Source organism: Oreochromis aureus, linkage group 1, assembly GCF_013358895.1.
Source record: "Oreochromis aureus strain Israel breed Guangdong linkage group 1, ZZ_aureus, whole genome shotgun sequence".
Lineage (NCBI taxonomy): Eukaryota > Metazoa > Chordata > Actinopteri > Cichliformes > Cichlidae > Oreochromis > Oreochromis aureus.
In genome coordinates, this window is record NC_052942.1 from 21713279 (window position 1) to 21740379 (window position 27101).

The 27101-nt window shown below is 39.3% G+C and overlaps 1 protein-coding gene across 3 annotated transcripts in view; it reads right to left on the minus strand.

The window, feature by feature from the left end:
- sbf2 (SET binding factor 2) overlaps nt 1-27101 on the minus strand; it is a 119017-nt gene that overhangs the window by 56470 nt on the left and 35446 nt on the right. For all 3 annotated transcript variants that reach the window (XM_039610550.1, XM_031735931.2, XM_031735930.2), the window contains exons 3-7: nt 10879-11016; nt 7147-7281; nt 6622-6732; nt 5433-5538; nt 1368-1500 (exon numbers count right to left, since the gene is read on the minus strand). In XM_039610550.1, coding sequence (XP_039466484.1) covers nt 1368-1500; nt 5433-5538; nt 6622-6732; nt 7147-7281; nt 10879-11016 — 623 coding nt within the window. The remainder of the gene's footprint in view (nt 1-1367; nt 1501-5432; nt 5539-6621; nt 6733-7146; nt 7282-10878; nt 11017-27101) is intronic.

Consider the following 27101-nt stretch of genomic DNA (forward strand, 5'->3'; position numbering starts at 1 on the left):
AAATAAACCGCTGCTGATTTTTGCCGTTCTTGTTGCTGTTGGCAAACTTAGACCAAGCAAACAATGAAGGATACAGGCACACAACGCAAGGGAATGGCAGAGTAGCATCATCGTTTCGGTGTTTTTATTGCTCGTTTGTTAATAGGAACTAAATATACTCGCAGACACTTTATTAGGTACACCTTGCAAGCAAAGAAAGGGATCCCCTCAATTCTTCATCGCATAGATTCTGCAAGTTGCTGAAAACATTTCGCAGAGATTTTGCTCCATGTTGACACGACAGCAGATTTACCGGCTGATCATGCATGACCACATCTCAAAAACAGGACTGAGATCTAGTGACAGTTATCCTGCTGGAAACAGTCATCAGAAGATGGGCACAGTGTGGTCATGAATGCTGTCCATGTCAAATTAGTCATCTGAATGTTGCTTCAGCCCTCAATGCGTTGTTCTTTTAGAACCGCCACTCACAGGAGACTTCCTCTTTTTCTGTAAACCCTAGAGATGGTTGTGTGGGAGAATCTCAGATCAGTAGTTTCTGAAATACTCGGACCATCCCACAGAGCACCAACAACGATGCCATGTCACTTAAATCATCTTTCATCCCCATTCTGATGCTCAGTTTGAATTTCAACAAGTCTACACACCTAAATACACCTAGTTGTATGCCAGCTGATTGGCTGATTAGATATTTACGCTAACAGTGAGTTAACAGTGAGGTATACTTAATAAAGGGGCAGATGAGCATATATGTCATACTTATAAATATTTATAGTTAGAGTAGAGTTACCATCCTACTACACCACATTAGATCGACTTGATGTTGGTACTTTGCTTTCACATAAAGACACTGTGGCACACCACGGCTGGAAATCACGTGGATGTAGTCGTTACTAATATTACTACAATGATGGTTCAAGATGTCTTCTGTGAAAAAGGCTTACTGTCTCCTTCCTCCTGACGTCTTCCTTCCTTTAGTCGCATGTTTTGTTGTTTAGTGTTATGTTTGAGAGCCCCTGAACACATTTGGCCGGATTAGCTTAAAATACCCTTTCTTACAAGATATGTTTCACAAGGGAGAGTGATGAATAAATGTATGGGAGAAAGGGAAGGAGGTTATAGTAACCGCATATATCTGAGTCATTTCAAATAAAAAAAAAAAAAAAAAAAAAGAGGTTAAAGAAGGTTAAATTGTGGGACTTTAAAAGGTGATCTAATGTGGTGCAGAAAACTGTTTTTACAGAAATGAATGAAAAATTAACAAAGTTAATGATCAGTCAGATCACAAGCCAAGAAAGTCACAACTGCAGTCAATGGAAAGTCACATGAGATTCTGTCTCATCCAGCCATATCAAACACATACTCACCTGTATTTAAGAGGAAACATGAGGGCTTCCAGGGCACGGCATGCCTCTCCAAGCCGCTGGTAGCTGGTGGAGTGGAATAAGACCTTATGTTCTGTCAGAACTGCACAGAATAGGCTAAGAACATTTTGGATTCCTGAAATGACAAAAATCAAACCAAACCCCAACAGAGAATGAAATAAATGAGTTATTTGCTGGAATGTGACATCCACATTTTCCAGATCATTCATCTAAAATTGATTTGTGAAGGCCTTTCAGACTTCAACAACAGATTACAGCAAACAATGTGCACTTGGAAGTTCTCTGATAACCATAAAAGCTTCAAGACGGATCAGTGAAATTCTAAGGAAACAATATTCTGTATGCTCGTTCCTGTTAGGCGGAACAACGTGAAGAATGTTAATATAGAAAGTTCAGGACTTCATCTCATTGAAATTTGCTCCGGCTGTGATGGAAAAGTACAGAATGACTTCAGAGGGCATGAAAGGAGAAAGCAAAACACTGACAGCAGTGTAGCCAAGACCACTTAAGGCTTTGTGTGCAAGAACAAATACTTTAGCATCAGCTCTGTAAAACACTACAACACAATGTGGTTCTGCTCTTGCTGAAGTTGTAAAAATTTTATTGCACGCTACCAAAAAAACTTTTTGGGAAGTGCAATTTAAAAAAAAAAAAGAAGTGTGTTACAGTAATCCAGGCTAACTTGTGCCAGTTCTTCGATTAGTATTACCGCTTTGTTTTATCACCTCCTGTCTGAATGAAGCTACCACAGTCTGTCTTTGTATGTGGGCACTGCACTCTCTGTTTACTATACACACAGAGCAAATGTATGCAGATGGGAACACTGAGCTAAATTTATATATTCAAATAAATGCATAATTGAAAATACAATGTTTTTAAAAATATAAATACTTTGAACTAACCTGAAAGGGTAAAATCACTTTTGCTTACATTTCTTAGCTTATATTATTATTTTTACTACTGTTGTTATTTAGTGCAGCTGCATTAATTGGCAATAAAATTATAGTGACGCTGTGTAATCTGCACTGTGTCCACTAGCTGTGAAAAAAAACATCTGCATTCAAATAGGACAGTTTCTACTGAAACACTGAATATAAAGGTAGGTGAAAAGTCATCTCTGAAAAACAAAGGAAATTACACACTCTTATACAGTATAAATAATATTTCAAAAACTGATGCGACAATCAGGAAGAATTCTAAGTTTATAGTTCCTGTTATTGTTTCCTATCAAGCAACTGACAGACCAATTCATCACACATCGGAGTGATAAGGAAAGAGGAACACCGGCAGACATATCCGCGCCGCTGGGGGCGCTGGGTCTGGAGTCTGGCTGCCTGAATGGAGAGCTTCAGTAATAAACAGGAAACGTGCACCTCAAAAAAAAAAAAAGAAAAGAAAAAAATCTTCCTTTTGAAAATGAAAAAGCGTGACTAAAAAGTCATAACAGGCACCAAATGATGTATTTTAGTCCGTACTTTTTACTGAAATACCGAGGCTTCCGATTCACAATCACACCTCGTGTTCAGGTGTTTGCTTATCTCATGGAAACAGCGACACGTTTCCGAGCCCTAAATAAAAGAAGTGGCAGCAACAACAGAACAGACAAAGGCAACAAACAACAACAGTCGGGCTGTTGATGGTCGGATTTATCTCGCTCCCGGCCGGGGGGTGGTGGTGGGGGGCTGTACTTCCTGTGCAGTGTAACATGTTTAACACACATTCCTCTGTGGTGACTCGATGACCTGCGCGCACAGAGCGATGTCCCGACCTGCCTGTCCCCATGCTAGTAGCTGGTCCTTATATGGATGTAAGGACGAGCTAATAAGTGGAAACAAAGCGCTTACGTGTAACTCATCAACCGACTTTCCAATCAACGTGCAGGAAAATCAGGCTTTAAGGTCAGAGGAATCATTAACTTTACTGTCTAACTATGTCTGTAACTTTCAGTTTCCTGCACCTTAATAAAAAATGATTATTATATAACAACCTGTGACAGCAGCAGGACAGATTGAAAAAAAAAAAAAAGATTATGATTTCATATTCTTGCCAAGAGTTGAATAGATAATACCGATGCCGTGTCTACATATATAGCTTACAGACATGAGATGGTCAGGACAGTTTAACCTGAAAAAACCTGCAGACAAAAAAACACAAAACATGCAGACTGAAATAATTGAGGTGGTTTCAAAACCCCATTGCCTGAAGTACATTTGTTCATTTATCCAACATTAAAACTTCTGATAGAGCAAACCTGACTTTGTAAGTTAAATTACAGTTATGCAATGTAGCATACTGTGAACATCACAAGATGAAAATATCAAGAATGAGTATATTCAGTATTTGATATAAAATAAATTCAGCGTCACTGTCGTGAAAGTAAAACGATACGATGCTTTTATTGGGTGTTACAGGTGCATGGGTCATTTTAGCCCATTGGTAGGTGGTTGCCAGGCAACTTGTGCTCATTACGAGGAGTTCCCAGCAAAACCAACAGACAGTTTGTGTATTACAGTAAGTAACTATAAAAAGTGACAAACTGTGGCTTTGAGGTTTTTTTGGCTAGCTATTTTTACCTTCTGCTAGCCTCTATAAAAAGCAATGCTAACAATCTCATTGCTTTAGCCTTTAGCCTAGTTTAGTGTAGATTCCCTGCACCGTGTCAGAGTGGCTTTTCTTCATGAAAGTCATGATGATACAAATATAATAAATATGACATTTTCTGTAAACGCTTGGATACATTTAGCAGTGTTCAGATATTGGTTTGCATGCAGAAGAGTATCTGTCTATTCATTGTCATTTTCAGAATTATTGACCGAGCGACCGAACTGTAAACATTGCGCTATTCGTACGTGACTCTAAACATTAGAAGGAAACTAACACATGCAGTTCATCTTTCCAGCACACATGTACTGTATGCTATTTGCTGCTCTGAACTGCAAATGTACCCTCCTGATTAAAGGAAGCAGGTTTATGAAGACTGACTGGTCGTGATTCGTTATTATGTCAACATTATTTTGCTTTGTGTATCCAGATTGGCAACAAATGCATGGCTCTGACATGACCCTAATTGCATGTATGGTGTAAGTACCCCCCCCCCCCTGACCCTTTGCTGCTTCCAAACAAAACGAGGATGGTGTTAATACAGTCAGGAAACAGAATCTACTCTGATGTGAAGCACATTCTCCTAATCAAGAGAGACCAAATGAGGGCCAACTTTCCATTACAAATCAGATTTCAGGTGAATTATATTTAATCACACTCTCGGCTTACATGTGCAAAAAGTGAAATAAGCCCCGCTGTTTAGGAATAACCCCAAAGTCTGCAAACATAATGCAGAAAGCTCACAGCGTGGCTTTTGCCAATTTGCGTTTTTTTTTTGAGTGCTAAGAAAAACAATAGACACACTCCCTAAATACGGCTGGACTCCTCCATGATTGAGTCATCGCGAATCAGGCACGTCGGTTCTTTACCAGAGCACGTATCGCCTGTTCAAATCATTTAAGTCTGGACCATTAACATATTGTGCAAACACTGCAATCCGAAACCACAAAACCTAATCAAATCTTCATTATTGGCTCCTTCTGCCCAGACAAAATTACAGAAACATTGATGGGACACAGAGAAAAACGCACAGTCGTGCTTGAGACGCATTTCATGTAGAACTAATCCGAGCTCTTAATGGCTCACAAAAGTCCTACAGTAGTGGAGTTTGCCACTAGGTGATTAGCAAAGTTACACAGAGCGTTTAAAAATCTGATAAGAATAAATGTGAAATATGTCAAGCATAAAGGCATTTTACTAAATAAGCTGAGACATTGAATGCTTTAAAACTTATGTTTTTAAATGTGACTGCTGTCAGATTAGCTACTAGAAATACCTACATGGTGATTGAGTCTACAGTACATGATAAACTGCAGCAGGGTAATGTTAATAAATACATGACAAGACATTTAGTCATTTCATTTCAGATACAACAGTGAAGTCATAAATAAGTCATGTTGTGACTCATGATTGCTGGTTAGTAGTTATCACAGTGCCTTGACCCACCCAACTGCTGGAAGAGCAGAGCAATACTCTTGGATGTAACGGGCAGCGTGTCGTTCAGAGGTGTCTGGATGAGCTGACGGTCTCCTGCTCCCAGGCTAAATAGCTTCTGTAAACAGAAAAAAAGGGCGTGACAGGCAGACAACAGCAATAGAACATTTTAACGACCATCACGTCTACAGGGTCGAGAAGTCCAACGACTGACAGTCACCCATTCAGATTTATAACCGACTGCTCTGAGCCCGTGGGGCATGAAGAAGATGCATTCTATTCAATGCATACACTGCACGGACCATCTGAATAAGTCTTTTTCTCACTAATCAAAAACATAACTGATATGGTGCACAGCTGCATCAATATAACAAATGATTCGTGCACTGCAAAGATTAAAAAACATATTTCCAAAGTGTGTACGTGTTGTTCAGATCTACACAGACTCTAATCTAAAAGCTGTGCTTTAATTATTCTCAGAATACATCCTGATTCACACTATTCAGACAATTCCTGGCATACCTGTATGTTCAACTGTGTTTTGTTTGATTTGTTTTGACAAATGAGTCTGCTTGGGTCTGGCAGACTTGAGGACATGAGCTTTTTTTGTGGCGTCTTGCTAGAGAACAGAAGGGGCCAAATTCTTCCTTCTAACAGCACATTATCCATCATTTAAAACAAAATCAGATGAGAAAGCGAGAAACCTACTGTGGCAGAATGAGCAGGCCGCGTTTTTTGTTCCGGGTGTTTTTAACAGTCTAAATAAATTATCTTATGCCTAGCTTACCGGAGCATTATCTTCTGACATTTGGCCACCAAAATACTTTATGATATCAAGAGGGATCCTAATGCAGTGACAGTCCAGTACAGTCCTCAAAAATGCTACAGATAAAGTTCAAGAGATTTTCTTTCTTGCTCCACTCTAAGAGTTTATTTTGCTTAGTGTCATGGCAGAATGAGTAGACTAGAACTTCGCCTGAACCCTGAACATTATGGTGGTGACTGGCTGCAAAGCAAACATCAATCCGCATCACTGAACCTCAGTCATCCACTTACAATCTGGTTCACAGCAGAGCAGGGTTGACATTAACTACCAACTAGCACAAAGTCCTGGACCTGTGCCCCCCTCCTTGAGAAACCACCCAACAGCAGAGCTAGACATAGTGATATGTGGACATGTTCTCTCATAGGTCAGACTTACCTGAGATCCACCAGCAACAGGAACCAAGAACGTAAAAAGGTTGGCCACCAGTCCCTCCAAAGGGAAACTCAGGCTATCGATGTAGACTGTGTAGATCAGCCCTAAGCACCCCTGCAAGAACAACATGTGGAAGTCAACTAAGACATGGAGAAAAAAGGAAAGAAGCAACCATTAATGTGCTCAATAAGTGTCTGTATTTCCTCTTTTTGGGCCAAGAGCAAAAGATCCTCAGTATCACTAGGTAAGGTCTGCTAGTGAGGTTATTTCCATGGATGGTATGACTGGCCTTACGCCAGCACAAACTGACATTAATGAAAGGCTCAACGTTTCTTGTGCACCTGTGCCTCCTGTACTTTCTGAAGTGCATGCCTACACTTAAGCAAACTTGACCCATTTTACAGACAGAACAAAGCAGATTAGTATCTGCAAGATGAAAATCAGATTTGACAAAAATTCTGAGAATTCTTCCGAACAGTCAGAAAAAACATTTTTTAATCAAGATTTAATCATGCGGTGTCTTATTACCCGGAATATTTCGGGATAATCCAGCCTGGACACGAGAATGAGACTTTTTGGTGCAAACACTTGAGCTGGCTGGATCAGGCCATCCTCTTCTGCCTCCTCATCTTCATCGCCATCAGCTTCAATGTTCTTTGCTCCCTGAAACATAAAAAAAGGAGTCGTTACTTTATAATAAGAAGCACCTTGAGGTGACTGTTGTGATTTGGTACTGTATAAATAAAATGGCCTTTAACCGAATTGAATGCAGCCCAAAGAAATGTTAAAAATCCTCCTTTGTCTACAGTGAGCAGGGAAAAAAACATTTATGAAAGGCTGGACAATTATTATCCTCTTTCACAATGTTGCATTTTAGTACAGCCAGCAGAGCCACTCTGTTAATTTCTTAAATTACGATGATGCTAATAAAAGATTTCTCCAAAGGGACCAAGATTAAATGAGATTTGCTTACAGAAGAGTCAAAAATGACTTTAGGAAGTTAATACTCCTTCTCTCCTAGGATCACATCATAATACAGCAAATGCAAAACATCAGTGACAAAAATACCAAACAAGTTAACAACTGCACAGCGCTTAGTATCTGTTGTGTAAGATAGAAAATTTACAGTTTCGATCTGGTCTCTATTGAGATCCACGAGCTGCATTACAACACTGATACGCCAATCTCTCGGCGCTCATTCCAAACTAAAGCCTTTATCACAGTCTAGTATATTTCTCCAGGCAGTCAAAACATGCCGCAAGAGCTTAGGTATCTCCAGCACCAAGGAGTGCAGGATCAAAATATCCCATTTGAGAATTTGGGGGGGTGGTCACATTTCTCCATCATTCTTAGGATTTGGTTCAATTATTTAACAAAATACATTCCTGCGCCGCCTGTCTGGACGCTCTCTGAAATCTAGCTGAGCAGATAAGGACGTCAATTCAGAGAGTTAAGACTGTTAAAACACACTCACGTTTCAAGAAGATCTTCAGCGCTCTGAAGTGAACGCTGGAATGTTTGAGCTACATCGATGGTCTCGATGAGACCAAATATAGCCTGATCTAATGATTAATATGAGCCAGACAGATAAAAGTTAAGGTCGTGTTGTGGATAATAAACGTTTATAGGTTCAGTCTTTATGCTACAGTATGTGATCTACACCAAGCAGACACGCATCTCGGTCAAGTGTCTCTCTATCAGACACAAACATCTCAGTTAGTTTAATCTGTTTGAGTGAAGCGTATCAGTTAAACTGTAAGACAAACTGTATTGTTTTCATGCTTTTTTAAAAGTCTAAAGATAGCTTCAAAATTAATTAGATTAACTTCTCACTTTATAAACTAATACAGTATGTGTCAACATCAAAATCAGTGCAACGCTCTGCTTGGAAACCTTGATTCTTTCCAAGAAGGACGGCACTTGGGCATACACGAGACATCTAAATATTATTGTAAAACAAGCATGCCCCCCACCATGGGAAAAAGGCACTCCGTGACTCCCCTTCAGGACAATGTGGCTGACAACATTACAAAATCTGCTTCAGAATCACTCCATCACCAGCAGCATAGCAAAGAGTTCAAGGCCTTGACCCATTTTAACTGAAAAAAAAGCTAAAACAACACGATTCTCAAGGCCCCCAAAATGATCTGCTGCCAATGTCCCAGTGCCAGACACCCCCAGAGGTCCAATGTCCATAACTCAATGGATTGAAGCTTTTCACGTGGCATCAGGGACTCTTGCACATGCATTACTGATTAAAATACATATAAAAACAAAAACAAACAAACAGAAATGAGATTTCTCAACAGTTTGTATTGACTTTATTTTACACTCAACCACCTGCTTCAGGTGTGGGATTTTTGAAAACATAAAAAGTGGCACTCTTCCAATATGGCAACAAAGTTTACATTTTGAAACCCACCTGCTGTGTGATTATACATATGTTTACACTCTGGTGCCAAAAAATTAAAAAAAAAGTGTTCAAAAATGTGTTTTTTGAGCATAGTACGAGTTCTCCCTGTAGGCTCGATCATGTCTGGTAAATATGTGGAGCATTATCAAAATTCAACTATGTGTGCATGAAATAGAATTTCCAGAGGTCATCCTCGTGTTAAAGAGAAATTCTGTCGATTCTACTCTTCACAAAGCCATTGTGTAAGAACTGAAAGGATGGAAGTGACAGCCAGCTTCACTATGAGGATAATGAGGATGATCCACTTATCTGTAAACCCTAACATGCTTTTCACAGACTTCACCAACAAGAGGCGAGCATTGAGATTTCAGCCCATTGTCAGGTTATTTTCTTTACTTTGATGTGTCAAAGTGGAAAAATGCGCTCAATTATGCAAACAGAGGCATGCTTTAATATAAATGTGATTCACACAACAAGTTCAAATGCTAATGAGAAAAGGATGCACTACAACAGAGCTGAATGCGAGCATTCCACCGAAGTGACTCGTTGCTATTTTGAAGTTGACACATTTCTCGTACGGGGCTCGATTTCAAATTTCCCTCAAAGATGTTAAACTGATCTAACTGGAATGTGATTGATGACTGCCTTCCACATGCGAAAGGATGTGAGGTCACAGTGGGCAGAGTGACAAAGAGTCATTTAAGGCCTCCAACAAAGGCCAACACAGTGAAACAATTATCTTGGTATTGTGTGGGCCTCTGGCAGGGAGAGAAGTTAACAAGATCACTGGTAAGTATGAAAACGATCCCAACGAAACTAATCTGTAGTAATCAATAATTTATGGGGGTTTGGACATTGGTGCCGTGACCACTAATCTGCAATCAAACGCAGTCTTGTATGCATGAGTAAATCACATGCCGAAGGGGAGCAGAGGCTATCCTGTCTTTTATAAGAGAATTCCTCGGCCAAGTCACAATTTATTAGGATGGATGCAAACAGGCTGTTTTCTAATAACGCCCGACATTCTGGAAGACATCAACCACGCGACAAGCGTTCCTGAGAACTAAAAAAGAGTGCCAAAGACGGCAAAAAAACAAAAACAAAAAGCAAATCAATAAGCCTAAAATGAAAACAGAAAGTCACATTGCCCAAGCTTCATATCCCTAAGGGTGTCTTATGGTTATGCGAGGCACACAAGAATGACAGTGACCTCATTTTCGGGAGGACACTCCAGGAAACTGACTTCAACATTTTGATAACAGGGTAGATTTGTATTATTACTGTGGCTCACATGGCAGCTCAAGGGGTTAGAGGTGATGCACCGATCTGATGTTTTGATCAAATATCAATGCAATCACTGATGAGGAGATGATGTTGGTTACAGCCAACACATCACTAACACTGCACTGATTGCTAACAGGGGAGCTAATGTAGCATTGAGGAAGCTAAAAACTAGCAAAAAGCAAAGACAGAGCAGCTGGAAAGTATTTCACTCAAGGTACATCAACAGCTTTTATTTGGCTGTTCACAAAGGTTTTTAAGATAAACATAAAATGATCGAGTGAGTTTACAAGTCTGAAAAACTCCAACAGTACATTATGCTTTCTCTTTTACTCAGTGGCACACAATGCTTGTTTGGAAGCTTCTGCTGCAATTATAGTAAAATTAAATACTGTCACCAACAGTTTCTTGTCCACTCCACTCTACACGACATGTTTGTGTGGACCTGTAAACGGTGAGCAGACAGACTGAGCAGGGAATAAAGGAGAAACTCTCTAAGCTGAAATGAGACTGCAGATAAGTTCATGTAGTCCACGTTTTGGTAAAAGGTAGAGACTGTGGAGTACCTGCAGGTTGACCTCGGCCTCGTAGAAAGTCAGGCAGGAGCAGTAGTGTCGGTCTGAATCGATATCTGTCAGCACAACGGTGAAGAAGGTGGGTGCTTTCCGATCTCTGGACAGCCTCCAGCCTCCAGGCTGGCAGAACTGAAAAGACAAAAAACAGTAACGTCAGACGTCACATAGGAATCCACAGAATCACATCACACTTACAGTAACATTTGGTTACTTTTGATTTTTTTTTAATAAATTCAGTGGTTTTGACGCCCACTGAGACTTTTTGCTGGTAAACCAATCAAACCTTCAAATTACTGTGAAATACTGTAGTAGGTCCTAGCTTAATCCCAATGCCCCCATAGAGAGCAAAGACAGAATGTCCTGCTCTGGGGTTGCAATTTTATCTCCTATGCATGCCACAGAGCAGGAAGTGGCATGTTCAGAATTTATTTTCTTTGAAAATTATCAGCGATGGTGCCCGTTATAATTAAAGGCTCGAGCATAAGAGGAAACGTCGCACACAAGGCTTACAGGGGAAAAAAACTCCAAAACAAAAAACAGGAATGAGGCAACTTTATACATTAAATCAAAGCTAAAACTGAGAATAACAACAAATATTTATTTATCCTACTGTCCTAATTTCTTATTCAGATTTTTGTATGAATCATCATTTAAGAAAACATAACACATTTGAAAGGCGGACCTCTCTGTTACACCGTTTTATTGATTCAGACGGTCCAGGGTAAAAGTTTGCACAGAGGTTTGGATATTCCATGAGAGAGTCCTGTTCTCCCAAAATCTTCCTGGAATGACTTATTATTTAGACTTCCAAACATTCCTGTTTACTGACGATTTAAGTATCACACAAATCAATAATTTTCTATGCGTGACAACACTGAGCCATTTTTAGAAAACTGTGGGCACAGAAACTCAGAGAGAGACCATTACAATAATAAGAAGCATCTTAAACAGGTTTTAGGTCCCAGAGCAACAACAGCGTGAGTCATCTCCAATCCTGACACAAAACATCTGCAAAGTGTGGAAAAAAAACAAGCTTCTCCCGATACGTTGTTTGGTTAGACAAAACCGGTTTATCAATCTATTGACTTTATAGTTAGAGACATAAATTGCTGTTGATGTTGCCTTCACATAAACACTTGCAATTCTTCAAGCTGAAAATAAACCCACCCACTGTTTGGAGAAATAGATGAATTATTTGTTCTTATAGATAAACTTTGAATAGTTTATCTTCCCAAAAAAAAAGAAAACAGAAAAAGGAATAAATAAGCCACGTGGCACATGAGAAAACAGAGGGCCAAAGTATGAGAGGCAGGCAGGCATTTGGTCAGAGAGTTGAGTGTTTGTGTCTGATCCCTCTCTTGTTTTTGCAGGAGGCCCAACTGGCTCTGGTTTTGAAAATGGTGTTTAGACTGCTCCTCAGGGGTTACGCAGGGGATCACTGGACACATGGAGGAAGAGAGGAGACTGGGTTAAGGAGGGGCAGCTGAGGGCAAAAACAGATGAACAGATGGGTAGATAGCTGGCTCTGTACACGAGGTAGTGTCTCTTGGGCAGCAAATGATAAGAGGTCGAAAAAAAAAAAAAAAAAAAAAAAAAAAAAAGGAGAAAAGGGAATTAAAGAGGAGAGCTGGAAAACAGAGATTAAGAGAGGAAGGGAGGAAAGAGAGAGATGGGAGGGAGACAAGGGGCCTGTTCAACCTGGAGGTTCAGACCAGGATGCCATCTTCTAGCAGATACAATAGCCCACAGGAAATCTGTTAAACCTGCATTGTGGGGAGGAGTGTGTGTGTGTGTGTGTGTGTGTGTGTGTGTGTGTGTGTGTGTGTGTGTGTGTGTGTGTGTGTGTGTGTGTGTGTGTGTGCATGAATGCTCGGGCCAGACAGGATCCAAGGACAAGTGCGGATAACTGTGCTCCTGTCCTAAAGTATTCCAACTATGCCATTCATTGTTGTCAAAAAAGAGACAAACACATTTGGGACCACATAGCTCAGAAGATCACAGGAGATAATAACATCCTGTGTGCGTCTGTGTGTGTGTTGCATTTCTCCATGTGTGTTTCCGTAGTGGTGAACATATGTGTGAGATGGGGACTATGACACGGTGACATGCAGGCAGTAGATGAAAAGATGATGGTAAAATGATGAATTGCCTTCCATAATGTTAAATAAGTGTTTATTAAGTCAGGGGTTTCTCTCCTGTAGGTCTGCAGAGACACTTCAGGGCTGGCACAGGTTCAAAGACACTTGACTGAGTTTGGTGTTTAGTAAACTTCATGGTATTCAGGGACCAATGCTTCCAGACAGACATCCATTTACATGCAACTTATCACTGTCTACATAAAACATGACTGTGTATCTTAGATGTAGCTGGATCCAATTCAGACTTTACAAAGAAAGTGATTCCACGTATCCTTTGCAGTTGCATTTTTATAAAAACGTGTCTCATTTCCGAGGTTTTAAACAATAAATGCTTATGACGCTGCAAAGTTCAGGCCTGTGCAACAACTGAGTATGGATCCTACACTAAGGTGTTCACATATGGTGACTGTTGTTTGCTTGATTAAAACTATTTCAAGTAAGATGAGTATAATGATGGTCTCTCTGCAGAAAGCAAGGGCATCTCTGAAGGTCTGCAATGCTTTTTACAAATGTTATCATTTTAAATCAACTGCATGTAAACATTAATCCGAAGAAATCCTATGTGATTTGTAATTAAGTGTGGATATACCGATAGTAACACTTTTCTTAAGTTATTCCTCTTTACACCAAAGTGATTGAAAAATGAAGTGCGGCTTAAGTGCAGACGTCCTTGCTGGATTCACTTTTCAGATCCAGAAGCTAACCATAAACTGAACTTTTATGTAGAAGTTTAGGTCTGCCTTCAAAACTGCATTTGTTTCCTTCTATGCTACATTCTTCAAACAGAAACAGTAACTGCTATATAGGACAGACAGATTACAGAGACCAAGCAGAAGGTAACAAAAGGTGAAAGCACTGACTGACAGGATCAGACATAGGCTACACACTGACCTATAGCATGACACGGGAATCAATTACAGAGCAGCACGTGCTAACAGTTTAGCCTTTATACAGCTAAGAGAAAGGACATCTCCTGGTCCAAAATTAGATCTCAGTCAAATGACAAAGGATCTCTGGGACACACTTGCTCTGCTGATGTCAGAGGCGAGCAGACTGCAGCCCTTCAGCTAAACCCACCACGTCGCATCATGTGCTACAGCCCAGCATGACTGACTCCCAACACCACAATTCACCACCTCAGTCAGTGATATTAGATATGCTGTCTGACCTGCTAAGCATTGTCACAGCACCCATTTAAAAGAGAGAGAGAGAAAAAAAGGAACACAGCTGCATTGCCTGAACAAGACACGGCAACATTCTTATATTATGACAAGTGATTAAAGCTTGCTTAGGCTGGTGCAGCCAGCTTAAACAGGGGCAGCCGCCATTACTAACGATGACTAAGGAAAAAGAGTCAGAAACAACGATATCGCCCCTTTAAGTCAGCTTTGTTTTCCTCCAATATGACACAATTGAAACATGACTGGAAAGTGGGGTTTAAGTGTTTTCATTACGACCACAACATTTCAGAGTCCTGTACTAGGAGAAATACAAACAGACTCTGAAGGGTCATAAAACCTTGAAAGAGTTCCCGTTACCACAAATGAACTCTGTCCCGCAAATCCTCCACGAGAGAGAATTATTTCATACTCTGGTTAGGTTACTACATCCAAAAGTTCTCGCATGTTTTCTCTCCGCAGCAATAAAATGTGTATAGACCGAGCTGTCTCTTCTCATCTGATCATCAACAAGAATGACCCAAAGTGGATGAGAGAAAAAGGAAAATATTTTCCTCTACAATCCTCTAATTACATAGGCGACTTTTTGTGTATGAGACAGAGAGAGAGACAGAGAAAATGCAGGAATATGGGCGGTTTTTAAAATGACAACACATACACAAAACACAGAAGCTGAGTTCACACACACACTAACATTTGCATTCCCCAAAATAACTGTTCTCACATCCTAAAGCAGGTGTTACTGAAAGAAAACACACACAAAAAAACAACAACTTCAACTTTTAAAGAATTCCAAGACAATGCTGCCAGGAAAACCTAGCAGCAGATGTGCCCTACACCACGTGCTTCCATCATCCTCTTCCCTCTACCTTGCTCTTTCCCCATTCTTGTGGAAGCATGCCAGAAAGACAACACAATGACGGAAAGTGAAGTGCAAGGTGTCAGAGGCTGGCCGGGGGGGTGAGAAGGTCAGCGGCGTGCTGCCTAGCCAGGATTCCATCTTTATCAGGTCTGCAGGATGAGCAACGGACAAAACAACCAGAGATGCCTGTGAGCGAACAAACATGCTTACGTCCACTCCACACACACCTCATCTCCTTCACTCAAGGACACCAAGATGATGACAGGAAATGAAACAGTCAACAAAAAAACAAACAAAAGAAAAAAAAAAACCCTCCCACACCATAACTCCCAAACACTTCTCCATGGTTACGGTGACTTAATTCACTTTACTGCAGCACAGATGCAACACAAAAGCCTCTGAGGTGACATCTGATCTCCTCAGCTCTGCTAGTTTGAAAGTCTGGTTTACTTTACTGACCTGTTATGTAATACAAGGGACATATGGTTCATTTTAAAGATAGATTATTTTTAGACAACCATGATCGAGCACAGCAAGTCAAAAAAAAAGAAAAAAAATGTCAAGTCAGGCAGTGAAGTAAGAGTCATATAGCAAATATGGCAAACACTAACGCAGTAATATACACAGAATTTCACGCTTCATAAATGCCACATGTGTAGGAAATGTAACACTGGAAAAGGACCCTGCTACAACATGTATTTCAAGCGAAAATGTAAAGTTTTTTTTTTTTTTTTTTTTTTTTTTTAAATTGCCACGCACAGTCCCACCACAAGCTTGCAAAGGACAGCTTTGCTTGAGGGCAAATACTTTACTTCAAAAACACTGCATAAATGAAAACCATGCAGGCAGCTCACCACAAGCAGCTTGAAAATAGAAATGCAGAGAGAGGAAAAAAACTAAACGTCCCTTTAGAGAATTAAACATTCCTATTTATAAATCAACCCACTGTCAGCTCATCCTGTACACAAACCTTACTACTTCAGCGTCACCTTGAGTTAATATGGGATGTTCACGGTTTGGCATGTGGGATCCCAAAGTTTAGATTGACTATCCGGTGCCAATTCGGTCAAAAGTAGGTTAATAGACTCCATATCTTCCAAGAATAAATAGGTTGAATCACAGTTCAGTGAGGAATCTGCCATAAAAATGTACTCAAGAGTAGAAAAATTCCCTGTCGGAATCCAAGGAAAGTCCATGGATTTTCCCCATACTGTTTAATCGTAGTATCAAGCGGGAAAAATGATATTAAAACCACCTGAGTAGTATGAAAACAATCATAATCTAATAAATTCTCCCATTGTGATGATGGAATATGTCAAAATGGACAAAAAGAGCAGTAAAAATCAACCGTGTAAAGTCCTGGCACTTTGTATACAAAACGAAAAAGAAACAACTAGACTTGATAAGTCATGTATGAACATGTTAATCACTTGTCAGCATACTGAACTTCTTAAACAAGATTAAACTGATGTCAAAGTCTTCTAAACACTACAGGATTTCACAATTCAAACGAGGTGTCTTGTATTAAACAAAAATTACAGCTTGGGATTTCACAAAGTAAATAAATGAGAAGTGACGTATTGGTAGATGAGTACAGCACATATTAATGCTGCACTTGAGAAAGCTGACTATGACTTTCAACACGTAAAACGCAAAAACTCGAGCTGGCTGCCAGAGAAACGTACAAAAGTTCTTGATATCGCCCGACTTTAACATAACGTAATGACAGCCGGGTGAAAAACAGACACCAACAGACCGAAACAACCTGTCAGGTTCCTATATTTGTGACAGCCGTGGGGAAAAATACAAGGACGAGTTCCCTGCTTGGGTACTCATCCTTGTATTAAAGAACGTGGCAATGAAAAGGCAAAGCTTTTAGCAGAACTAGTTGTTCCTTTCAATATTTACAGAGGTATGCTTGACATATAGTAAATATTTGTGGAACAAAGGATTAGACTTCATTAGGATTCAGTGAGCCACAATTTGCTCCAAATAACTGTCATACTTATTACATAAGATCATCCTCTCCCTAAATCATCCTCTTTAAAGACAGTGACACACTTATAAATACGGCTTTGTTGTACGTTTTGAAATCTGCTTGTGCCTCTCATAACAGATAGCGGGACTCTGATTATATTTACTCTACCAAGAACCCCGATACCTCCCCGGGATCTGGTTCACACTCACATCTGGCATTCAAAGCTAGACTGCCTGCAGATGTGCATCTGACCTTGGAGCACTTCATCTGCACAACTGAGACAGTCCAGGATCCATCCTAATTTTGCAGCACTGCATCTAAAAATCATCCTGAACACCTCCCGTGTCCACAGGTCAGATGTATGCTGGGTTAGCTTTGTTTACCACAGTATCCTTTATGACAGGAACACCGAGGAGACTAAAATTAGAAAGTGGGAAACAAAAGCTTAAAATTAGGGGGTGGATGATTTTAAGGATTTTGCTGTCAGTGTGACTGCAAACACTATGCAAATCAAGGCAAAAGTTTAGTTTGATGTCCCATTAAGGCATTAAATAAATCACTACTAATATCACATAAATATTAATTGTAATCATTGTCTCTATGTGCATAATGAGCATGTGGGGGAGGGCTACATTAATCAGGAGGAGGATATTTCCGTTGGCCATTGTGATTTCCTCTCCTGAACTTTTTATTTTGCTGGTGCTGTGTAGAGACACGTGAGCCTGTATATGCATATAAAAACAGATGGACTGAATAATTGTAATGGGCCTTATTTTTAGGTTTTAAAGCACCAAATTACTACAGCCCTTTTTTTTTAACCCAAGGGTAGGTAAACATGGTTGTTACGGTTATCTGTAAAAAGTAAACACGAAACATCAAAACACATTTCTGAGCACATGGAGCGATGCATGAAAGAGCAGGGTAAACAGCTTTATCCTGATGTTGTCGATCAGTACAATGGCCGTCCAGCTCAGAAAGATAATAGCTTTGTAACAGGTGCTTCCTCCACTGCCTTGTAGGGGCCCTGGCTAAATATCAGTACTCACCATAGGTTCTGCTCTCACTTCTGCTGTGCTCCAACCACAACATGTTTTGTTCCTCTCCTAACTATACACTAATGCAGTGCGTGGAGTAAATGCAAAACTGCGAAGTACATGTCAGTGTGTTTAAGTGTGCATGTGTAACACAGAGGTATCCAATTAACTTCCCTGTGAGTAACACAAGAGCACACATGCCAACAAAAGCTTCACAAAAGTTTAACTGTGACAAAAACATGATAAGGGTTATTGTTTTAGAAAATAATGTGTTACTGCAAGGTGTCCTATTGAGAAGATTATGCAAGAAAAAAAAAAAAAAACTGTCCAACTCATACAAAACCTTTAAAAAAAAAATTAACATTTAACTATCCGAGTCTTTTTTTCACCCTCAAAACATTTTATTACTGGCCTGGCACAGAAGACCCAAGACTCAGTGTACTGCATTATTACCATCATTATTATTATTATGATTATTATTAAGAAATAAACTTGCTACAGAATCTGTGTTGTTCTCAAAAAACAACAAGAGATGATATCTGTGACGTACTTCAGATCTCCTTTTCTACCCAAGCAACCGGCAACCTCTGGGGCTGAAACGTGAAAGCACGGTTGTAGGGTTACCAAACATGCACTGTCCATATCCTGTATGAGGTTTTATGGATAGTGATGATACAGGCACCATATGAGATGGTGGGTTGCGGGTTAATGGTAATATTTATCCTCCTTTATACCAGAACAAAATCAGCTGGAAACCGTTGTTTCCAGCTGACTGCAAGTTTGGTTTTATAGTGAAGATGCTGTATAAACTGTGGGTGTGACCATTCAACCACGTTCCCTACACGACATGCTGCTCTTTAAACCCACAGAGACTACCAGAGTTTATCAACCACCTAGCAGAGCTATGCATAGAGCCCCAAAAGTCTTCCTAGGCTACAAAAAAAAAAAAAAAAACAAGAATTCATGCAACATATTATTCTGTGACTGGAATGAGGCTTTTCCACGTTATTTTCAGTATTTTTTCACCTGAAATTTCAAATGTGTTCAAGTTCAGCACAGGGAGTTCAGATTATTATAGGAATATTTTGCTGGAAAATCATGTTTGAAAAGCACAACGCTGAGACTGATTTCAGCACCCCTGAGAGTGATAGAGAGATATTTCAAAGATAAATATTTAAGGCACATAAGTAGAATTCACAAGTGAGGGGAAGTAAGGGACTCTGCAGTTATAAGCAATGTCACCAGCCACTGGTGTAGTCATCATCAAGTAGTCATTCACATATTTACTAGCAACTTTCATTCACATGTAACCACGTAGGGAAATGTTTGGAGCAAGCATGTGGGTGGTAGGAAAGGTTCAGGATAGCCGTGGCATCCCAAAACTGGCACCATTTCACTGCTATTGTTTTTGCTTAGGTCCCAGTGGCACGTGAGATTGTTATTAACCATCATCACTTTCATCTATTGTTTGCTCGGAAGGAGGCTTTCCATGTTATTCTCAAACTTGAAGTCGATTAGGAAATAACATTTCTGTTAAGTGGACAAGTCAAAAAGCTCTGCCTGTATTTTATCTAAAAGTATGTGTGCTCTCCTGTGTACCGTGGCTCGATTTCATCCTGTGTATTCCCATTTCCTGGTTAGCTCATATCATGGAAAGTCCTGCCTGCTTGACAACTCCAGCTTTGTTTCCTGATGTGTTTAGCTTCACTGGCACATAAACCATTGATTACTCATCTGTGGATCTTCCTGATGTACACATGGTCCCATTCTCCCGCTAGCTGGAAGGGCTTCCTGCTATTTGGAATGCACTGTTTAGTTTCTCTCTCATAGTTTTACAAACATCAGAAGACTGACGTGCAGCGCGACATGTCACACATGAGCCAATCCATAAGGTGATATAATTAGGTTTCATTCTTTCATAAGTCAGTTATTTGGCAATGAGCCTAAATCGGACTAACAAGGCCTGCTGATTATGAACAATGCAGTAAAGCTTTGTCATGTTTTGCTTATCCAACCAACAGAGAGGTTAGATAAATGACCCCACATAGCTGAAAGGGTGAGTCTTCTCTCAAGTGAACTGAACTTGACCTAAGCCCAGATGCTAGGAGGTTTAACAAAACAGCTTTGGTGTTCTGGTTAGATATGAGACAAAAAGCTTCAGTCATGCTTTGCTAAAATCTTAAACTTTAAGACACTTGATGCATTAAAAGAGATTTTTAAGACAGTAAAGCGGAGTAGGCTTCTTTCATTTGTGCTTATTATATTGCCCAACCTGTAGAGATGGACGTATGTATATGACATAGATATCGCTATATTAGTTGCTATTTAGTAGATCATTTTTATTTTATATACTACATTACCATAGTTGGAATATTGAATATTCTTGAACAATGCTAAACAAGTTATCATGTTTTTGTGTTTTTAATTGACTATATTTTATCAGTAAAAAACATTCTAGGGCTCTCTTTCTAATCGCTGTGTGTGCACTCATGTTACCTTTCCTGTGAAGTGTCTTTACTTTTATCTTGGCTCCTAGATGGGTGGAGAGGCTATGCAATATAACACTGGACAATCTGGGTCTTTATTGCCTCTCTGAGGCAGAAAAAAAACAGGCATGCAATTTTTTGATAACTTTTCTCAAACAGTTTCTATCGAGACACTTTGTGGCAGATCTCTGAACCTTAATATGCTGCACTACAACTGCAGCTTAGCGCTGGTAAAGGAGTCACCTACTTCCCATAAGGGTCGAAACTTCACCCGGCATACCACTGTTATCATGGCTGAGCACAGCACAGCTCTTATACTGTACTCCTTTTGTTAAATTCTTTTTATTCATGCACAAAAATGGGGGTTGTTGTCTTACAAATAAATATTGAGTCTCTTTATCATATCATATTATATCAAGGTCAGATTTTTCTTAGCCATATTGCCAAGCTCTATGAGGTGAGTAGAACTGGCAATACAGTTAATATTAGTCTTATATATTTCAGCCACAAATAACAGTCAAAAGAAAACAACGAGTATGGGAGGAGTTTGCTTTGAAAATCAATTCCAGATTTAAGGTGGTTGCTATTGTTTAGTCACTGTAAAGCACATCTACATGATTCTGCCAGTTGAAAAACACTTCCATTGAGTTTTTTTTCTTCTTCTTGTCCTTTGCAGGACAAGAGCAAGATGACAAGAAAACAAATACTTACAGTGAACATTTTAACCTTAAACATAAGACTTAAAGAGCCTGTTTGTTTGTGTGTTGGGTGATGTTGTAGCAGTGTACTTTCACCAGGAGGGTGTCTAAAATATTTTAGACTTCTTTTAAAGTCCCAAATTGAAGTGGAGAAAAGTCTACCAGCAACTAAAAAGAAACAGTGGCAGATATCGTAACAACTCTACTGGATCGGCAGAGAAATTTTTTTTTTTTTTTTTTTTTTTGTGCAGTGGACTAAATTTGAGTTTCACTATGATTTCAAGGAACATTTTTACTTAAGGGGGTCTTGCTGCAGTCAGGTCCAAGACTTCGTCTTCCTGAGAATATCTCTAATTAAAACCATATTTTAAATTTCACCATTTGTACTCTGGCCCAGTGGACATAAACTATCCACACATGAAACTTGCAGTTCACATTTTTCTAATAACTTGAGCATCTTTTCTGGAAGTGAAGCCTTGTTCCTCATTACAGCAGGGATTTGGAGGAAAAGCAAGAGTTCAACAAGTTAAAGTTCTAGACAAGAGACATGACACATGTGAGTCTGGTCAAGTCAGGTCACATTCCTTTAAAGGAAGATGGGCCCTGAAGTTTCATGTTTGAACAGCAACAAGCAGAGAAACAAAAAAAATCCCAAAAATCTCTGTTGTAAGATCATAAGCTGCTACAGTACATGTACTTCTCTGCATTTCATGCAGGTACTCTGTGTGTTTGCATTTACTGTATATGCCACGGGAAAAAAAAAAATACAGCCTTTTCAACAACAGAACACAGAGTACAGTAACTCTTTTCCAATTTATCCTAGTGTCTCTCTGTTATCAGCTAGCCTTGGATTAGCCTACTGTAGGAGCACATGTGATTTAGTGTTGTTTGGATGCAGGACACTAATTGCAATGCCTCAGAGAGCACCATATGCACTACAATTCCTACAACTTGTAAACTGAAACAAGGAATTTCCAAAAGCACAAGAAGTTCATAAAATAGCAATTATACTTTTTAGAACTCAGTGTTGGAAGTTAGACCTTGTCTCAGTATCGAAGCATATCCAATGCAAAACCACAGCTTGGATAGACAAACTGATTTCTGAGATGCTTAGAAATCACAGGTGTAGCTAGAGAGACAAAAAAGGGAAAAGTCAGTTGGAGTTTTTAAGGTAGGCTGTCACCGATTTAGTTTTGTTGCTAGTAAACCTTTCTTGATTTCAATCTTGGACTTTCAGAAGCATAACACCCTTTAACAAAAATAATTGAGGTATCCAGTTAATATAACACTATGTCTTGTGATTAACACTGCAGATGGTCAGAACTGACCAACTGATAATCTTTTATCCGCAGCACCCACATCACTAGCTGCTACAGTGCATGCTACCTTACTTAACGGATGCCTTACATGGCTATCAGCTAATTACACATAGCTAAATAGCTAATGTTAAAGTATGTACTGGACAGGGAAGTTTATGATAACTGGGCTTGACTTCATAAAATTCCTCATAAAGACTGGGGTGTTGGTCTGTAAGATGCTTTGCCAAGTTTGTTGTGCTACTGTTTATGTGTTCAGCTGCTAGTGAGGGGAGGGGCTGAGTGTTAGCTAGAGGCTTTTGGTTTCAATACTGTTACAAATGAGTAAAGGAGTATCTAATCTGATCCGTGAATTTTTAGTATCAATTAGTAACAAAGTATCTTTTTTTTGACAACCATCCTTGGTACACATACTGCTTAAAATGCCTATGGAATTAAGTATTTTCAGAGGTATGGTATTAGTATCACTGCCCTGCATAAAACTACTAAGTAACAAAATAATGTGTCGTTGGGACAAATGCTAACCAAACCACAGGCTTGTAAAGGGGAAAAAAGGTTAAAAGGTTAAAACTGTATTTGCTGCAATAACTCCACATCCCAACAAACCGCCTGACAAAGTCATTTATATCATAGTTACTTTTAGCCCCGATGTGCTGCATATACTGCATATCCTGTCAACATTGTTTTCAAGGACTGTTTTGAATAATGAATTTAGGTTTACCACTGACCACTATATTGGGTCAGTGGGATGAGAAAATTCAACTTTGGGCAAACAGCAGAGACGTAGAGTTGTGGAGAGATGAGGAAGACTAACACTTCACCTCAGCGTGACAGACTGACCCTCGTGTCAATCAAGAAAACATCTAATTTTAGTTTTAAGGACCACGAAAATGCATAGCAGAGATGACTCAGGCTAGTGTGAGACCATAATGTCGTCTGAATATTTATTGTAATGCTACATCTTCAGGCACTTTCATGCTGGCTTGACTGATTGCGACACTGTAGGCGCCATTTGTGTACATGTCTTTCATTTACCAATTTAAGGAAATTATTGCTGTGGAAAGTATTAGTACGATGCAATTAAAGCCAAAATTAAATTAATTGTGGAAAATGGGAAGAAAAAAATGCCCCCTGAGGTCACGATAATTATTTCCAATCAGTCAGAAACCTAAAAACAATAAAAATGCACATTGAAGCACATACCAGGGCTGGGACACGCAAATATTTTTATTATTTCATAAATTATTTTAAGGAATAAGCAATTCTTACATCTGCCGACAATCATTTCTCACTAACTGACTAATTATTGCAGCACTGAATTATATATCACTAAAACTTCACTTCGACCTTTTGCATAAAATGCAGAGCCCCAAACTGAGTGCAATGTGGTGAACCCTGTGCCTAGCACATGATCAAAGGACACTGATTTGAGGCTACATCTTCTGAGGAGATGCTTTGTTTTCCTACCGGGAATTACAGAGGAGACAGCAGGAATGAGTCTGTTGACAGAACATTGTCTGCAGGCTACATGTAATAGACTCACCCTCATGTTCAACACTGAACTTTGTGGTGCTTAGGAATGTGTTTGACCTCTCGGGCATAGTTGTTAAGATACTTCACCTCACCCAACACACATAAACAGATGGAAAGCCAAGTCGAGCATAAACACAAAGACCTATCCATTTCTATTGCACAGTGTATTGTGTATGTCACTCTCAGGGGACGATAATGTCACTTGAGTTAAAGTATTATATAAGAGATTTTTTATGGGCCTCTAAATAATTTTATTCAACCAAACTAATACCAGGTGGTCAAGTCAGAGATCAGCCAAAAATGGGAGGATAAAAAAAACAAAACAAAAAAGATAAAGTGTGTAAATAAAGTGACAGGTCCCTACTCATTGCTACTCACTAAACCAGTGCACCTTGACAGTTATCCTGTGAAACTCTGTTGAAGGGATTCTTCTGAAAGATATTGGTGTTTTGATGCTGCAGTACTCCAAAATCCAAAATTAGGTGGTAATCTGGTCACTTTGGAGGCCATAGCATGTGATAGAATACAAGCTCGTCAAACTATTACGTGACCTCTCATACACTGTGGATGGTAGAACTGTCCTTTTGTAAGAGACCAGTCTCATCAGCCTAAAAAATGCGTAATTGAAATGAGGTAATCACTCCGTACGTTTTTTAATGGCAGCAACCCTTCCCACTAGACTGGTCTTGATTTTGTATTCGGTTTGATTGGATTTTGCCGTGTACACAAAACATAATGATTTGTACGTGCAGGACTGTGCAAAGGTCTTGAGCCACCCCTGACTTCTTTATATACTGCTAGGAAAATGCAAGTGATTCATTCAAACATCCGAGAGCATAAATGGAAATAAAAAAACAAAAACATCATTTGTACAATTCTAAGGAGCCTGAAAGTCAATATTTGCCATGACTACCTTTAATCTATGACACAGCTTGAATTCCTTTAAGTAAGCTTTTTTTGGGATTTTTCAAAGTAGTCTGCAGGAATAGTTCTATGAGTGTCTTGAAGGACATTCAAAACTCTTCTTTGGATGTTAGCTGCCTTTTGTTCCATTTTATCAAGATGATCTCACACTGCTTTAGTCATGTTGAAATATAGGCTCAGGGGAGGCCAATCCATGACTGACAATTTTAAAAAGTCAGTTGCAGCTTGCATTAGCAGTATGTTTGGGATAATTGCTATGCTAAAAAAATAAAGCAGTTGCTAATCAGACCCTTTCGTCATGGTATCACATGGTGGATCCAAATCTTACATTACTTTAATGCAATTCTACCTACCCTGCAATTTTGCAAGTCCATCAGTTTTGACAAGATTAGGGCTCAAATTGTGATCATAAATATTTTGTACTTGTAAATCAGACTGCGTAGCTGTGAACTGAGTTTTGTAACCTGGTAAACCAAAATATCTCAAAATGTTATGTTTGTGCATCCACAGATGAGAGTTTCTGTCTGTGTAAAAAAGATTTGAGTTTGTAAAAAAATAATTGCACAAGTTACAATTTTCTTTTGTAGGTCTGTTTACAGATACAAAGGAAAAAACTATGTGTAAAACTTTGTGCTCAAGATACCTCACTTGTGTGCGAGTTTCAACTTGCAAGTACGAATTTTGACCAGATTTTTCTTCTTTTCAGCTGATTGGTCAATGTCCACATGTGCTGCTCTCACAGCTAACTAGAGCAAAGCTCCCCAGCAGCACTGGCTGGAATGCAGTTGCAAACCATGACAGAGCCTCCACCGTGTTTTATAGATAGCTGCAGACACTCATTGTGTTATCTTTGGCATTTTTTTATAGATTAAATAAAATACATGGGAATAAACGATGTGTTGTTACACTTTATTACTAGCAGGGATAGAACTGGTTCTTTGCTAAGCTGCCTGTTATGTGTAGACACAACACTGGTTTATGCATTGAGTTACGTGCCTTTTTTATGCTTGACTGACCTTCATAAGCCTGGAAACCTGTTGCTCAAGAACACTTTGAAACCAATTACCAGAACGTCTGTGTCGTTAGAAGCAAAATAATAAATGTCCTCTCTCTTTTTATGTCTGTCATCAAGATCTTTTTAATCACTAGAATCTTGAATTTTTTTCTTGACATGAACGTCATCTTACTTAGCAACAGATTTTTTTTTTAAGCAGCCAGTAATGACATAATGATTTTTTTTAAACGTGCATAATTAATAACTCATGATTGATATTTCAATTACAGTGAGCAGCCTGTATTCGTACCCGTTGAAAAGAGAAATAAAGGCTGTCTGAATGGGATCATTAGAATCGGTTTTAACAGACTTGATTTCTTTTATGTACCATTTGTACAACAAACAACAACAACAGAGAGAAACCTTTTCATCATAAACTGGCGCAGGTAGAAGACATCAAGGTTTTTAAGGTGAAATTTGCAGGCATAAATTACAACTTTAACCAGCACTTTGCACTTTAACCAGCAAAAGCAAGCTTGGACAAGCTTTTGTGTTTGTTGTTCACAAATAGATAGATCAGATCAAACAGCTTTAACTCCATGTGGTTGTCTGACAGTGTAGACTTTACAAGTACTATTAATAGAGCCCATAAAACAAGAAAGGAAAGAGTGCCTGTCGGAAGCAGAAGGCTTTTTGAGAGGCGAACAACAGAGGAAGAATAAAAAAAAAAACTTAATTTGATACCAACATGGTGTCAACAACTATGAGCAGCTTATGGCCCTTAACATGCACTGAGATTTAAAGGGTGCTTGCAATTAGACAAGCAAACTCAGTAGTTCAAAAATAATACCAGACGGTCTTCATTTTCGCCAAAGTAATACTCTGACGGTACTGCTGCCCAGCAGGACTAGTGCTCGGTAATGCTTTAACATCTTGAACATAACAGGTTCATTCATTCATTCATTCATAAACTTTAGTTTATGAATGAATAAATATTTCGTTAAACTAAGTATTTCTGGCACTGACCAGCAAGGGCTGTAACTATTAAACATAAAGTTAATTGGTAACACATT